Source organism: Lepisosteus oculatus, chromosome 6, assembly GCF_040954835.1.
Source record: "Lepisosteus oculatus isolate fLepOcu1 chromosome 6, fLepOcu1.hap2, whole genome shotgun sequence".
NCBI lineage: Eukaryota > Metazoa > Chordata > Actinopteri > Semionotiformes > Lepisosteidae > Lepisosteus > Lepisosteus oculatus.
In genome coordinates, this window is record NC_090701.1 from 17,892,131 (window position 1) to 17,909,355 (window position 17,225).

The 17,225-nt window shown below is 36.9% G+C and overlaps 1 protein-coding gene across 12 annotated transcripts in view; it reads left to right on the forward strand.

Moving 5' to 3' along the window:
• The window catches only part of nebl (nebulette), a 116,864-nt gene that overhangs the window by 77,651 nt on the left and 21,988 nt on the right, over positions 1-17,225 (forward strand). For 9 of the 12 annotated variants that reach the window (XR_001479207.2, XM_015354564.2, XM_069191036.1 and 6 more), the window contains 15 exons: positions 1,827-1,937; positions 2,348-2,458; positions 2,708-2,818; positions 3,539-3,649; positions 4,618-4,728; positions 5,934-6,044; positions 7,480-7,581; positions 8,174-8,278; positions 8,985-9,098; positions 11,444-11,548; positions 12,530-12,634; positions 12,724-12,831; positions 13,971-14,081; positions 16,595-16,705; positions 16,817-16,927. The exons of the other annotated variants lie outside the window; for them this stretch is intronic. Coding sequence is in view for 8 of the 9 variants with exons in the window: in XM_015354564.2 (XP_015210050.2) it covers positions 1,827-1,937; positions 2,348-2,458; positions 2,708-2,818; positions 3,539-3,649; positions 4,618-4,728; positions 5,934-6,044; positions 7,480-7,581; positions 8,174-8,278; positions 8,985-9,098; positions 11,444-11,548; positions 12,530-12,634; positions 12,724-12,831; positions 13,971-14,081; positions 16,595-16,705; positions 16,817-16,927 (1,638 nt within the window). In the remaining variant the exon portion in view is untranslated. The remainder of the gene's footprint in view (positions 1-1,826; positions 1,938-2,347; positions 2,459-2,707; positions 2,819-3,538; positions 3,650-4,617; positions 4,729-5,933; positions 6,045-7,479; positions 7,582-8,173; positions 8,279-8,984; positions 9,099-11,443; positions 11,549-12,529; positions 12,635-12,723; positions 12,832-13,970; positions 14,082-16,594; positions 16,706-16,816; positions 16,928-17,225) is intronic. 12 annotated transcript variants of the gene reach the window in all.

The window sequence follows — 17,225 nt, forward strand, 5'->3', positions numbered from 1 at the left end:
GAGCTAGGAGCTCTTAAAATGAACACATCTGCCAGACATGTTAAATTAATTTTAAACTATACATGGGTAGTTTTCTGGTAGTACCTAAGGGCATTAAACATTTTATACATATAAACAATAAGATTTATTATCACAAGAATGGTTGATTGTGAAATTGCAAACATTATGCAATATAGACATGGCTTAAGCAAACTAGGTAATTACAGACCTTACTTATTTCTTTTATCTGTCTTAAAAAGGTGAATCTGATATAGATTTCTAGAATTCTTTGACCAAACAGTAACTCTGGATGCAGGTTGAGTCTATGATATGTTGCTGGGGTCTGTAAGTGGGGTTCCTTAGTAAGGTACAGTACTTAAGCTTAATTCTGTAGTAATAAAAGGCAAAGTGTGTATGGAAATCAAAAGTTGTAGGAGGGAACAGTTACTAGGCAACAGCTATTCCAATTGTTTTAAAAAAGTGAATGACGTAGAAACAAGAGGTTTATAATCACCCTATAACAAAGACTACAAAATCAGTAATGGGATTTTAAAAAGACAGCATTCAGGACGGAATGAAAACCTGGCGAAGGAAATGTATTATTGGCAAATCCAAAATAGCATCAGTATGACTTCCTTTTAGTCTGATCGTGTAATTTCTCAGAAACAAAGCAATGTTGGGCCAATTCAGGCCTCGAATTGGAGACCTCTAAGGAAAACCTTAAATAATGCTTCACTTTGTCACATGCATGTTCCAAAACATGTTCCAAAATCTGTATGGAATCGATTAAAAATAGATGGTAAAAATGTAAGGGTATTCTGCTTGAAGCATTGAACAGAAAAATCCCAAAAGCAATTAAATCAGGGGCTAGAAAGAAGCATTTATGACCAACAAATCTCTGGTATTGTTCCATATTTATAAGTGAGGGAACAATTGGTGTTCCTCATAGACCATTAACAAAACTCTTCTGTCCCACAAGACAGAGGTCATAGCCATTGACTGGAAATTTGCTAATTGAGCACATAAAATGGCAACCAGATTCAATCAAGTAATAATAGACCAATAGGATTTGCTTCTCTAACTTATAATATTACGGAATGTTAATTAGAACTAAACTGGAGGATGTTCTGTATGGAAATAGGATTCTATGTGATAGTAAACATTGATTTATTTAAGGCAGGTTTTGCTTCGTTAGAGTTCTTTGAACAGGTAATAGTTGTAATTGAAAAAAAAACATAGCAGATGGTACAGTATATTTAGATTTTTAGAATGCTTGAGTAACAAGAATAACTGAAGAAGGATAATTCTCACTTTGGGATGATGCAATTAAGTGGATACCATAGGGTTCTGTATTTGGACCAGTTCTAATTTACTGTATATCAATTAGATTCTGGTATACTTAACCAATTAGTTAAATTTACAGATCGTATCAAAAAAGGAGGAATAGCAAACACTTTAAGCTATAAAGAAAATTACAACAATGTTCAATACCTGACAGGTGACATTTATATGTAGACAGGTGCGGTGTCACATGCAGGTAAAACTATTATGAGAGACATTTATTATTATTACAAACCAGGGTTCCACTGTAGGGATATTCCTGCACACTTTGGCTCAGGTGGTGTAGTAATTTCTCTCAGTATTATCTAAATGAATATTCTAATAAAGCAGTTTGGTGTTCAGGGGAAACGTCTGAATACATTAAATCCACAGTTTACATACTGATTCAAACTACTCTGAAGCTATTTTATCCTTCTGATTGCCTGTAAACTTTAATCCATGAGGCTGAAGAAGTAGGAAAGTGATTCCAAATCCACTTAAATATTTAACTTTGTTTTGTTTTACAGAGTAAGTATAAAGAGGCTGGAAAGAAGGACATTTCTAGCTGCCTGTACTCTCAGATGCCTGAAACCAATGAAACCCAGCATGCCAAGGAGCTGTCTCAGATACTGAGTGAGGTAGTGTACATATTTCCACTTTCCACTGAAGAATTATATTTGTATTCACATGAAATCGAATAAATTGAATTGATTTGAGTCAAATAACTCTGTGGGTCAGCTAAAATGGCGAGGGAATTTTAAAACCGCAATGTTTCCTGCGCTAGTGGTAGTGATTGGACGTAGTTTATGTTTATGTGTAGTTTATGTGAAAGACTTATGTGAATTCCTGCAATTAAGTAACTAACTTACCTTTCCCTCCAGCAACAGAGAGTGACAAACTAGGTTTGAGTCCAGACTAGAGTCCATCAAAAAACTCCGGACATTTGCCGTTTTCCATAAATACTGCTTCTCAGCAGCATTATTTTAAAAAAAATAATGATAGCAAAAGTAATTTTACATCTTAAATTCACTTTTTGTTCTTTTTTCAGGCTAAGTACAAAGAAAATGGGAAAAGGGAGTTTTCCAATTGCCTTTATGCTAACCTACCAGAAACCTCAGAGATCCAGTTTGCGAAAGAATTGTCAGAGATCCAGAGTGAGGTACAGCATTCACATTTTAGGAGATGAAGTATTATTGCTTGTACAGTATGTAGCCTAGTATATTGTGAATGGACCCAAGTGTGTGCTTACCATACTATAATTCCCTTTGCTATCTGAAGTAAAGAAGACAGATGTCAATAAAAGCATAGAGAATGTATTTGAGTCAGGCATTTAACATATATTTTCTGCATTTAATATGAGGCATTTCATTTTCAACCAGCTAAATTGTCGTTGGGTTTACATTTTCAGAGAAAGTACAAAAAGGATGTGAAAAGAGAATTCTCCAGTTGCCTGTATGCAAAGATGTCCAACACAACTGAAACCCAGTTTGCAAAAGAGATGTCAGAGAATCTAAGTGAGGTAAGCCCAAGGATTTTAGTCACGGAACCTGATCGGTATTAAGTTTCACAGGAAGAGTTGAGTTCACCTGACTGCCTGGTAGTTAGGGGTCTTTGCAGGTCGAAGAAAAAAAAATCTAGATTACTTTTAGTTTCAAAGGATAACAAATTAATCATTAAGCAAAATATCTAAGTCAGAAGGAAAAGCATTTGTAATAAACTTGTATAGCATGAAGATCTGTTTCTGAGCTTTTGTATTTTCTAAGTTTTAATTTAGAATTTATCTCACTTTTTAAGTTTATTATTGTTAGAATTAAAGTTAGTAATCTAACGAACTATATTTAAGGACTTCACAGTCTTGCTCCTGAGGAACCACAGTTCTACTGGAACCACATTGAAAAGCTTGGAAGCAGTGTTAATTCAGAGCCATTGAATCAATAATTAATTCATTGGAACAGTTACAGTAGGTTTGGTAGAACTCACAAGATCCTGTGGACCTCCTTATTTGAGAGTGTTAGATAGTGGTACAGAAGAAAGGCTAAAAATTGTGCACAAATCAGTAAATCAATCCACATTACCCAGTCTAGACCCAACCTTACAGCTGGTGTTCGTATGAATGAAGACAAAGGCATTTAAGTTTAATCTATTCATTGTATGTGGCATTGAATCAGCTGCAGAATGGTTCTTCTGAAGACACATTTACTGTACATGTAAACTTAAACTGTATTTTAACTGTTTTCAGAGTAAGTATAAGCAAGCTGGGAAAAGAGAGATGTCCACTTGTCTTTACGCCCAGATGCGAGAAACCACTGAAACCCAGCACGCCAAAGAGCTTTCCCAGATTCTGAGTGAGGTACAGAACACATACTTCTTGTTATTTGTGTTTATATATTTATTATATTCAATGTGTATGTAGGCTTCTTCCAATGGTATTATTGCATTGAACAAAGTATAGATTTGTGTTTGTCTAGTTTCATGAATGGGCATGTTGAAATTGAGTGTTTATTTTGGATGTTATTTTTTTACCTTACTGTAGTTCTTTGTGTCTCTGTACGTGCTCTACATCTTCACACATTCAAATATAGGTGAATAAAGCAAAAGTCACTACATATCTTATATCAATTTATCCACCAGTATCTGGTTGTTGTGTGGGTTTGAATTGCCATGGTAACTATAGTAAAATACCTTCTGAAATGGCTGCTTTGGGAATATTGTCAGAAAGCAAGACTGAGACAGATGTTTTCATTAAACACTGTCAGATACAATAGTTGTCATCAGATAGACCCCTGTCCATAGAATAACTTTCTAACAATTAATTCCATGGATCTTAATTTTTGAGGTCACTGAACTCATTTATAATTCAAACCATATACAGTAGCAGATATGGAGCATCTGACATCATAAAAAATGTTTGTACTGGGAGCTATTGTGTCCCAGTTGTAGAGCAATGCAGATCTGCTTCCTCAATTCACTTCCCCCTATTCAAAGTCTGGAAAACCTTTTCATGAACAGTTTGCACTGCAGTACTGTGGTAGCTAACAAACAGCACAGTTGAAGCAGAAACAACACCCAGAACCTCCCCTTAACAAACAGAGAAATAAGAAATAACAGGAAGGTACACAACCTATAGAATATTAGTCTAAATCTGTTCAAATCAACCTTTCTTTGGAAAAATGTTATTTACCACCAACTATTAACAAACAGTACTCTGTAAACAAAGCATATTTTGTTGCCTGATCGATTTTTAAGACTGAACTTATATGTATTTTCTCTGTGCAGATGTTTACCCATAAAGATTTACTGAATGTTTACTTTTTTTAGAAAAATTATAAAGAAAGTGGGAAGAAAGATATCCCATTTTGCCTTTATGCACAGATGCCACAGACCATTGAAACTGTATTTGCAAAAGAGGTAGCACATAATCAAAGTAAGGTAGGTATGCAACAGGTGAGGGAGGCAGGGGTAGACAATCGATTTCTAAAAGGGGGACCACAATTTAAGATAATTTAAGATACACTAAAATACATATCAGATTTAAACAAGCACGCTACCTATCCTCTGTTATTCCATATGACCTTTTATTTATAATATCTGTCAACTGTTTAGAGAAATCAAACTGCCAAACAAAATATTGGCCTGTACTTAATATGTAGCATTGGTATTTGGTGACCATTATGAGCCTAGAAAATAAGACTTAATAAATAACAAAACAAAATGTTCTAGTTCAAATGAGTCCCTTACCACAGATCATAATACAGATTAGAATTCTGGCACATTTTGAAGGATGCCAGGTTGCAATCTCAAAATGAAATTTCTGCTGTTCAACACAACATTGTATTTGAGCTTACAGTAGGTATAGTTAGCTCAGTGGTATTATAAAGAATACACTACATACCCTGAGAAGGTAGGAGTTAGAAAATTGAAAGACATTCCACATGCATATTTGGTTACACATTAGCAAGTCGTAAGTGAAATAAATTCAAATTGAACAAATTTACAGTATTTTTCTAATAGTGTTGCAATCACTGGAGCATAAGTTTCAATGTAGACCAGTTAGACCAAACAATACCCATTTTAAAATTGTCCATCAGATTTCTTTCCATCCAATAACATGAGTTGAAATCTGGCAGCTCTGTTGTACATGTAAGCTGTACATATTATTCATTAAACAGTATCTTTTCCACAGAGTCCGTAGTGTCAGCTCAGTGACACTTGTATGAATCTGAAATTAATTAAGATTCTCAAAGTTTACTGGGATTGTATCATAATACTAAGTTATTTGTATCCTTCAGAACTGCTGGCAATTCTAAGTAGCACCATGTAGAAAATGGTTGCTTCTGCTAATGTTTATTATTATACCAAAAAGCATGTACCAAGATTTTCACTTTAATGTTTTGTTCTCGCATTAGAATTCCAGTGTGTAAAATTTTCTCTTCATCTCATCTTTTTTGGGACATTTACTTTTAGGTGTGTTTTCTGTGTTCTAAAAAAATGTATATCAATATTAAAATATTAAGTGGGTGTTCCATGTAATAGTTGGTATGTAACAGAAACCAATGAATAGAAAGTAATATTCACACACCACAACCAATCATTGCACAGAGGTATTAATGCTGTCTCTTTGCTCCATTGCACAGATACTGTATAAACAGAAGTATGATGCAGAAAAGGGAAAGTCAGATTATTCTAATATGAAAGAACCCCCAGATGTAGCTCATGCCATGGAAGTTAATAAGCATCAAAGCAATGTAAGTACCCGCCCGTTCACAAAGAATTCACCTGAAATATCATGTGAGTAATTCCAAACCATGTATTTCACATTGTTTCTCATCCACTAAATAGAAGTTTTATTTGTGCTCTACTGGGAATGTTTATAAATGAGGAAATTATACCTAGGGTAAGATTACTAGAGATGTTAATTTGCAACTGAACCTCTGGAGAACTTAGTCCAACAAAACACGCTCAACAGTCTGGGTAGTAATGTCAGCCTTGATGTCTTACAATTTCAGTTCTACTCCCAGTCATCCAGATGGATCCAGTTCTTTAAAGAAATAGAGTTTATAATTTCACAAAGGAAAAAAAATACACCACTTGCTTTACATCCAAACCCTTATTTTAATTTAAAAAGCCAAAGTAAAAGTCAGACGTCCCTCAGTGATTGAAAGAAATGCTCTCTCTATCCTTTACAGTCACTCAGATGACAAACATGAATATTGAACTACTGTTCTATTGCATTTAATCAAGCGCAACAGCAAAAAGAGGTTGGAAAAATTGACAAATTTAAGTTATTTTTACAAATTACAAGTTAATAGAAATCTATCATAAAAATAAATGTGTTATTGACAAGAAAGAACACTTAGGTACAATAAAAACCAGGTGCAGTAATCAGTTTGCACATGTACATCCTGAAACTGAAAGTAAAATAAAGCTTTGGATTTGAAGTGAATGGAGCACTCTTTTATTTCTTTATTGATTATTTTTTGTTTGCACTTCCTCCCATTGTTGTAGGTTGTCTCCATATCTTTTGTACAGTATATACTGTACTGTACAAAGCCCATAGCTTTGTTTGCTTACACATGTCTGAATTTATATAATTTCTACCCCCATTTCAATTTTGCTTTACATTAAAAAAATTGCCCTTTCATGTATACTACTGCGGCATCCTATGATAAATGTGGTTATAAAATACCAAAATCATTAACCGAATTACCTTTTGTTCTTTCAAAAGCGGGTTTGGTCCACTTTAGTTATGTGCCGTTTTTATCGATCTAGATGATATGGTGTTTTTACAACATGATTCTACCCTGAGGACAGGAAGACAATGTTTATTTGCAGCTTATCAAGAACATCAGAAATGAAGGCTATTTGAGGTTTTACAGTTTCCCTGTGAAACAAATGAAAAAAATTATTGTGCACTGCTGTTTTATTACACTTTGTGGGGCTGTTGTTTAATTCTTCACTTCTCTTTGAAAAAGCCTTTTTTTATTTTCCCCCAAGGTTAATGCTGTCTACTGCCGGTGCTACAGAATTCATAACAGTGTAACATGATGCCTTAACTTTCCTGGTGAACTGATTTCTCCATAGAAAATCATTATCGGTTCCCTTCAAAATGTAGTGTTTTAATTGAGAGATTAACAATTGTTAATCAACAATTGCTGTCTAAGATAACTGTGTTTTTTAAAGGTTACATACAAGAAGGGAATGCAGGACATTCACAAGTATAAAGATGTAGCTGACAGACTAGACATCAGGAATGCAACAGAGACTACAAAGCTCATCAGTGATGTATGCATCTTTTCTTTTTCAGTTTACCTACTGTATAGAATGAAATACAGTTTACTGCAGTTTATTAATTCCTCTTGATATAATGTTTTACCTTAAAAGAAGACTTTGTCTTACCAGAATATTGCTATAGTCACAAATCTTATTCATTCTACAGTAAGTGTGAAATGTCATGTAGTTCTTTAAAGGAGCCATGTCACAATTTCTTATGTGGCAGTTTAAACGTTCCTTCAAAAGTCTCAGGAAGACTACATCCTCAGGAATGTATCCCTGCTATGATGTAAGGAAGTTATCTATCTGACCAGGATTTCCCTGGCTTTATAAATTTGAATTTATACATAAATTATTATTAAATGGGCAATGAAAAAAAATCACTGTTGTACTTTACTGTATCAACATAGTGATCACGCAAATCTGCAGTGTCAGTATGCTGCTAGTTACTTTTGAATAATTAACCATAACAATTACTTTAATGTCAATGTGTTGTGTTACACGATAGTGACACTATTTTCTACTAGCCTGTTCTGGAAATGAGCAATACAAACTCCTCAGGTGTTTACCTACCTGAAATACTTTTACTTTGTATTTGATTCAGGTGGCTTATAAGAGCAAAATGAAAGCAGATGTCTATAATCATCAGTCGGTCTTGGGAAGATCTGATATTGAGCATGCCAAAGAGGCATCCAAACTCGTCAGCCAGGTAAATTTGCCATGTGTTGGAAAAGACTCTCCACCTTATTCCCATTTATAGTGTTGTTAAACAGACGTTTGAGAGGAAGTCAGATTGTAATTTTGCACATCTGCTGTCTTACGTATAAATTCTTGCCTGCTGTCAACATTTCTGCACGCAACTTTTCTGGCCCTCCTCCCTCTACCTCAGCTGCACCCTCACAGCTGCCTCCCTGGCTCATTCCTCTCAACTGAGGGGGGTTGTGACAGCGCTGATCTGCTGCCAGAACTGTCATTTTCTTCAGCCAGTGTTAATGCCAAAGTACGCTTTCCCTTCATACTGTATTTGTCAACTCCTTTCGCCATAATGAGAAATTGACTGAACTATTGAATTATAGCCAGGTGAAGCTTCTTAAGGACTGATTTGGGTATTATTACAGCATGGAATCTTTTTTTTTCAGTTACTGTAGTTAATCATTTTTTAGATCTTGAGCATTTTTCCTTTGGGAATCAAAACTGTCTAGTCATGTCAGACATGCCCATTATTCTTTCTATCACCTTTAATAAGGACATTATTTTTCCTTACTTGGCCATTGAGGCTTTACAGCAGCTCAACAGCAAGTGTTTTGACGCAAGCTATAGACAGAAATAGTTTGCCAAAATGCAGATTTGGAGGCGTGTTGGCGTGTGAGTTCTGAGGAAAGCTGTCTGCGTCATGCCAATGTCTTTGGTAACAGGTGAAATACAAAGAGAAGTTTGAGAGGGACCTGAAAGAAAAGAGGCATCAGTACAATCCCGGGGAGAGTGTGTCCTTCAAACAGACACAGGCTGCTACGGCCTTGGCAAGTCAGGTGAGTCATATACTGTAGATCATACTCAACCAGCAGTGCTGACTCAGTCCAAACAAATCTAGGGTGTCAGGACTGCAAATGCAGAGAATTTTCACCGAGGCCCCAAGGCTTTTCAGAGGAAAGATCACAAGGCTCAACTTGAGTGCCCTGTCACTGAAGGCATTTTTTTGTCCTAGAATAATCTGTTATTTTGTGAAAAGCAAAAACTGTTTACAAATGTCCTGTACATAGGAGAGTTGTGGGGTGATGCTAAACCACTTGGATGCTGCTAAATAACCTTGAATTAGCAATAAATGGCATTTAGCATGTTAATTGTAAAGTTAGTGAACTAGTGAAAAGACAGTGCCAACACGCAACAATGTGTTGGGTGTTACAAGATAAATTGCACTTTTCTCAGGTTAATGGTATTATTGAGCTGTTATAATGAAATGCATGATACTGGTGTTATTTACATTGTGCTGTAGAGGTGATTGTTTATTTGTTTATCCATATTTACAGGTGTTAATTATATCACAGAGTTAATGTTAGAGAAAAGCAAAAACAACAGGAAATCATGGTGAAGAGCATTATGAATGAGAAAAGCTTGTTTGTCTGTGATTCTAGGTTTCAAATTGAGAATGCTAATTTACGGCTTCATTCTGTTTTTTCTGTGAACATGTGTCATGCATCCAGAGCATTTTCAAGTGCATGTATTTGAAATCCTGTAGCCAAGCAGCAGTCTCCATGGAAACCTTTTAATGGAAAATTGCGGGCTGTAGGAAGTCTAGAAGTTGTGAGTGTGCACGCAGTTCATTGGCAAAAAGTGTAGTGTATGGCTGAGATAACATAAGCTCCTTGTGGCATCACATATATATTAGTGCTTCTGTATTCAATTGAGTTTTTAAAGCTAACTGGATGCTCACTCAATTTGCAACATCTATTTTTAAGAATGACAGAAAATACTCTAAGAAGATATTTTTTAATATGTATTGTTTTTAAGCAAACTCTTACCTGTCATGCATTAATTTAATGTGGTGATTTTCCATTACAAAGAATTTTTGAACATCAAATACAGGAGCTGTAGTGATAAATCTATCACAGCTTAATTTGTGATAATGAGAGTGTGTTGTGTATTTTGTCGTCTTTCTGTTCTGCCATATATCACTATTCAAAAGGGAGATAATTATTTCATCTATCCCTCATCTTTTCTGAATGTACTGTAGTTACTTTACAAGGGTCTTAATTTATTTCAGCCAAAAACAAATTTCGATGTCTTGGTTATTGACAGGCTTGAACTGATAACTTTGAAGGAGCACTTTGGAATAAACGACTGGTGTTTATTATGATGTCATGTTTCACGCTGCTGAAGCTCAGCTCTTTGGTTATGGGTTTCATTCTGGCCCGGTGCTTGTGTCACCCCTTAAGCTGTATAAAAGATGGATGGATTTATGTTTTTTCACTCTGATTACTGCACATTGAAAATATAAATCCTGAAATACTGGAGATCATGTCCAGTGACATCAGAAGATCAGTATTACAGTGCAATATTTTAGTGAAGTAATAAAAAAGTTATTTGCGTCATTACAAATCATTAATTTATGGCGTGGAATATTGCAATACTGACTAGGTACATTAAAACCCCAAGGGGGTTTGCGCTGACTGTGATTTAAAGAAATCTATGTAAGCTTCCATGTGAACTGATTTGTAGATCACAAAAGAGTTACTGATGAACTAATACAAACTAACTGAACAGTTTTGATTTCCGTGGATTCCAGTTTTGAAAGGCGGATTTGGGGATTTTTCAAATTAAGATGCACAACCTGGAAATTGTAAACAAGGAAAATTCAGACTCTTGTTTTGCAGTAGCATTTTTGTCAAATGTCACTGGAAGCTAGACAAAATGTTTTTAGTCTTTTACCCAGAGGTGGTAGTTTAGAATCTATTGTGGTGCTTCCGAGTGGCACAAGGGTGAGCATTGCTGCTTTGCAGCATTAAGGCCCTGGGTTAAGTTTTGGCCCTGGGGTGCTGTGTGTCTGGAGTTTGTATGTTTTCCCCATGTTTGTGTGAGTTTCCCCTAGGTGCCCTGGTTTTCTCTCACAGTCCAAAAGCATAGGGGTAGCTTAATTGACTTCTGGGAAAATTGGCCCTGTGTGTGTGTCTGTGTTTGTGGCTGTCTGCCCTACGGACTGGTGTGCCATCCAGGGTGCCCCTCCCTTTGCCTGTTGTATGCTGGGATAGGCTCTGGCTCCCCTTTGACCCTGAACTGCAAAGAAGAGGTTAATAAAAAGGTAGATGGATACAATGACAGTAGCGGCAACTGAAACTAGTGACCTTATTTCAGGTACCTTTATCCCTCTTTCTCTCAGGTGAAATACAAGACCGGTTTGCAGCAGATGCATGAGCCCTCTACAGATCTGCCAAACACTCTCCATCTTGAACATGCGCTACAAGCCACCAAGCTGCAGAGCGCGGTATGATTTCCGATCTCCCTCACTGATAATTGGGACAATGAAATATCCTGTTCGTTGTCCATTGCTTCGCATCCGATCATTAGATTTGTAGATTACCCCTCGGAATCATGCACATTGCCTATCCATCTGCTTTTTTTATCGCACTGCGATGCCTGTGAAATGACTGCCAGAGCACAGACTCAACTGTCTCTGGTTTGAGGCTTTGTGGTAGCATTTTGGCCAGCACCACCCCCACACAATTGTCGCAGCTTTGAAGCAAACCGGATTGCATACTTCTAACCAGCAATGCTGAGGCTCCAACACTCAGCCCTGCACTCCAAGTGTACAGTTTTCTGAGATGTGCCAATCATGAGTCTAGCTGTTAACCCTGAAAGAGAGAGGCGAGAATTTAATAACTGCCAAATAGCCCAGAAAAATCCAGTTAATACAGTACATCCTTCAGGATGTGTGAAGGTTTACACATACAGTAAGAGGAGGCCTATTTACATGCTTTTGGTAGTTAGTAGTTAAATGACCCAAGGATCTCTTTCTGCTGTTCCTTGAAGAACCCAAGGTGTTGGTTTTTATAATATGGCTGGGAAGATTGTGTAAAAAGCTCTTTGTCTTCAAAAGGTGTTACTTAGATCCAGTTTGCTTTGGGATAGACACAGACCTAATTATAGCATGAGTTCACAAACCTCTAATTTGGGTGCTCCAACAATAGCAAAGTTTTTTGAAAACCATTGAATGTGTGGGAATGGATCTACACATCCACCCTTCAGCTGGGAAAGAGCTGAAATATTCATGAGGACGTGTTGGATGTGGTTATTATGCCATTAATGGTAAACTAAGGTGAAAGTGTCACAATGTTAATGTGTAGAGGTTCAAATGAAAAAGGTTTACTTAGCAAAAGTAATGAAAATGAAGGGAGAAAAAAACAAAAGCACCTCTTCTCCTGCTTTCAAGTGTATTCATTGCATGCAGTTTGCTGTTCCCTTTCAGATTGAATACAAAAAGCAGTATGAAGAATCCAAAGGTCATTACCACATAGCTCTGGACACAGCTGAGCAGCTTCATCATAAAGAAAATGCAGTGCTCCACAGTCAGGTATGTCTTCTATGAGATAAAGTGTGTTTGAGAGCTGGAGGCTGTGTGAGGACTGCTAACGTGTGGTTTCTACTGCATTATTTACACAGGTCAAATATAAAGAAGATTATGAAAAATCTAAAGGCAAGTCAATGCTGGAATTTGTGGACACTCAGACTTATCAGGTTTCAAAGGAGGCTCAGAAAATTCAAAGTGAGGTACTGAAAAAAGATTGCTTTTAAATGGCATAAGGACTTAGTGAAACTTCTCACCCTGAATGCTGGACCTTTCAGTATTACACATAAAAGAGCAATTTATTTAACAGGTCAGAAAAGCACATTAAATTTACACAGGTAAAACCAAGGGACCAAGGGTAGTAAATTATACATTAGAAGCTCAAGTGAAAATGTGTTTTTAAGCAAGTTTTATAACTGTTGACAGTCGCAGAGTCTCAAAGGGGTTTGAGCAATGAGTTCTGCAGAGATGATACTGCACACAGGGCTCTGTTGCCCACTATGGCAAACCTGGCATTTGATACACAAAAAAGTCCTGAATGAGCAGATCTTATGTATTAGTGTTGCATATTTATATTATATAGTTATATTTCTACATATATATTATTTAACTAATAAGTTAAATAGCCTGGACCCAGACCATTGATGGATGTATGCTGTACGTATGCTGGGAGACCTAAACATCCTGCCTGAATTTCACAGGGATCCATTACAATTTTAAGAGGATAGGAATTCTGTGCAAATGCACAGAACATTTAGTTTTTTAAGTTTCATTTCACAGTCCAAAGACACACTAGAAGGTTAATGGCATCTGGGAAAACTAGCCCTGGTGTGAGTGTGTATACCTGTCTGTGTTTGACAATGGACTAGTGTCCCATACAGGGTCACTATCCTATTGCTTGCCAGGATAGGCTCTGGCTCCCCTGCAACACTGATTTGGAAGAAGCAGTTAGGAAACAGATGGATAAATTGTAAATTGGAAATCCTCCAGAATACTACAGATACCCGTAGTTGAAAAAGCAAAACACATTATTCTAGATTTCTTATTTTTGCTGTGTATTTTTCAGCACTCTGTTCTTTATAATGGAAAATAAAATTGAGGACAATGGTGCTCTGTTGCATTTTGTAATGCCAGAAAACATATTCAGTATCCATAAGTATTATTTGATTCTGTGCACCCTAATTTAATAAAATGGGATATTAATGCCTGAAAAAACTTTTGGAATAAAATACCAGTACAGAATGTTTTGGAAAAGATATTTGTGTTTCATTTGTTAAGCGCCTTCACAAAGATGCATTTATGCAGATGCATAGTGTCCAAATGTATCTTGGTTTGGTTTCAGAAAGAATACAGAAGAGAATACGTCGACAATATCAAAGGCAAGGCGATGGTGGATCTTGAGTTGACTCCAGGGTACTTACACGCTCGACATGCCAGCACCCTTCTTAGTGAGGTGTGGATCTTTCTTTCCATATTCAACTGACATCCAATTTCTTATTCGGGGTGACAAAAATAACTCTGCTGTGGTCCAACGCATTCAGTGAGAGGCCCGATGAGAGTATCTCGCCCAAGGAGAGGTAGACGTTTGCTCGTCTGACTGTACCTCCCTGATGAAAGTGTGGGATTAACCAGACAGGGCTGTCTGAGCTCTCAGTGACACAGCGACCCCTGTGGTGTCCTAGGGTCCTGCAGTATGCACTGCTGTCGCTGACTGATGCCCCAGGGCAGCCCTTGCAATTGATGAATTCAATATAAAAGAAGACTCATGGTGGAAGCTCCTTGCTTTAGACAGCCTGAAGATTCCCAGTCCACTTTTCAGACATTTTTAGATAAGTTGTTAAACTTTTAACTCTGCTCAAGCGAACAAAAGGCGCATACATATTAGGCAGCTGAATGCTTAGTGTTAATATTTAAAAATATATGTATTTAATATCTCTTTTACATGTACAGTATGTAGTCCTTGGGGATCAAACAAAAAAACGTCAGGGCTCAGAAAATATGGTGTTATACTTTTCCACCTCTTGATGTTTAAGTACCATATAAACCTCCATTACAGGATATTTTTATTGTACAGTAAAATGCTGAAGAGCACCTCAGTTTTACTTCAAAATGATTTTTCACTTCCACAGAGTTCCCATAGTACAACCCTCTCATGTGACTGTCGATTCCCTCCAGTAAAAATAGTTTTGCAAAATATAAGAAATGCATTGGTCAATTAATATTGTCCATCTACTATATCTAGTACCCCAACTGCAGCAACCCTTGATATTACAGTACAGTATATTGAACAGAAAAAAATATATTACTGTACTTTTTGTCTGGAAGGAGAAGAGTAAAATTACCAGTTTACTAATCAGTGACAGTGCATAGCAGGAGTGATATCAGCTTCATTGGTATGTACTGTGATTGACAACAAACATTGAGATAACTGGATTTACCTATTTATCAATAATTTTGACTTTGCAACCCTGAGCATAGTACTTTTAAAATGTGAATTGGGAGTTCAACCTTTAACTATGCTGTAAAAAAAGGTTCTGTTCAACAAAAATACTTTGGTTGGTATAATGGTTTTGGAGAGTTCCATAAAGGTTGTTCTGAACAGCTTCCCTTTGATTATGATGGCTTTTGTCTGAAAAACTGTGCTACTTGAAATTTACATTGAAGAATGGCTCCTTCTAGTGGCTAATTTTAAGAAAACAGGAATTTTCCAATGAGCTACCTCTATTGTGGCAAAGTATCCTGTTCCACTAAATTTGCCCTGCTGTTCAGTTCAGAGCTTAAAGTACAGTAACGACAGTACAAAAAATTTCAGTACAGACATAAAATCTGACATCCTTTTAAAACTATTCAGTAAACGGGATGTTAGTAGCACTGTATTTTATTTGAATTTTGTTAGTAATCCTATTTCCACACCAAAGCCACCCCACCTACAGTTTTCCAGTTTATTAGGTTATTAACCTTTTTTCTTTGAAGTAAACTTTTAAAAATATATTTTGTTTCCTGAAAAGTTCCTAAGCCAATTTAGCAGACACAATTATGAGTTTGTATTCTCTTCACTTGATTAATAATTGGGTATATTAATAATTGGTGAATGTTAGAGAGCAGACACCTCTCCTGCAGCTTCAGCATACTGAACTACACTCACAGAAGCTGTATGAAGGGCAGGGCTCCTCCTGATGATTTAATGGAGTTTAAAAAAAATGTTCTGGAGGAAGAGTACAAACCCTAATTTTGTCTCACTTCTTGCATTAAGCAATTAAGCCATTAAGGCATTCATATTTTCACATCCTTCTCTCCACCTCATCTTTACCCTTGCAGCAGCTCCCTGGCTCATTCCTCATTAAAGGAAATTCAAATTACACCTCTTCTCTGCCTTAATAAGGGCTTCGACCAAACTTCTAAGTACAGGTTTGGAAGAAAAGTCCAAGAACAGATCATTGCTACAACTGCAATAAGAGCCCACAACAGTATAATACTTGTGCAAAGTACTGTGCATTTAATGAGCCTGTGCTGCAACATTTATTGAATTGGAAGTTCAGGCATCATATTTTGGTGTTAGTTAACTTCGGAAGAGATCCTCCTGGCTAGGAGAATGAGAGCCTGACGAGTGTGGCTGAGGCAGCTGGTGGAATGAAGCATGGAGCCGTCGGACAGGCAGAGATCTGGAGGAGGGCTGGTTCTTTCGTTGATGATTATGCAAAGCAAGCAACACAGAGGCCTTAAGAGTTCACCACTGGCATTCATGCTTATCTTTAACAAGACAAACTTCATTAAATAATATGTTAAAATAATCTGTGAATGAAAAACGCATTGAGTCATTTGTCATGTAGAGATTGCTTTAGGAGAATTGCACATGAACAGATGGAACTGTGTTTTCTTTGTGCTAAAATTGTAAAACAAATGGCTCAGTTCATTCTTGGAGGGAATATAATATTATTCTGTATTTTTTCCCCTTTCCTTATCTAGAAAGAATATAAAAAGGACCTTGAGACAAGTGTGAAGGGAAAGGGACTGACAGGCTTGGAAGAAACACCAGACTTCATCAGGGTGAAAACTGCAGGGCAGATACTCAGCGAGGTGCTTTTATTCACCCACATTGTGCTATTATTCGTAATGAGTGTACAGGCTTATTGCTGGGGTGGCCAGAACCCTATCAGGGGAGGTAATGCCGAAATCCTTGTATTTCAGAAAGAATACAGGAAGGACCTGGAAAATGAAATTAAAGGGAAGGGAATGGAGGTCAGCACAGAGATTCCTGACATTCAAAGAGCCAAAAAAGCATCTCAGATGGCCAGTCAGGTGGGTTGGTATGAACAAGCAATGAGTCGTAGTGGTCAAGCTGTATGATTGAGTGGGAGCTCCAAAATGTCATACACATACGGTTGGACAGATATCACTAGGGCTCAAAGTCAGTCAGGGTGCCAAGCTGCACCCTTAGTTTTTTGGGTGTCTATGAATTTTATCAGTGTGAGAAGCAGGTTTTGCACCTGCTGTTAACTCTGCTGCTTATTCTGTGGGCTCACATTGTGAGAAATAACTGTATCTAGATAGTTAAGATATCTATTCCTGGCTTAGACAAGGGTTATCGCAGCGCGTT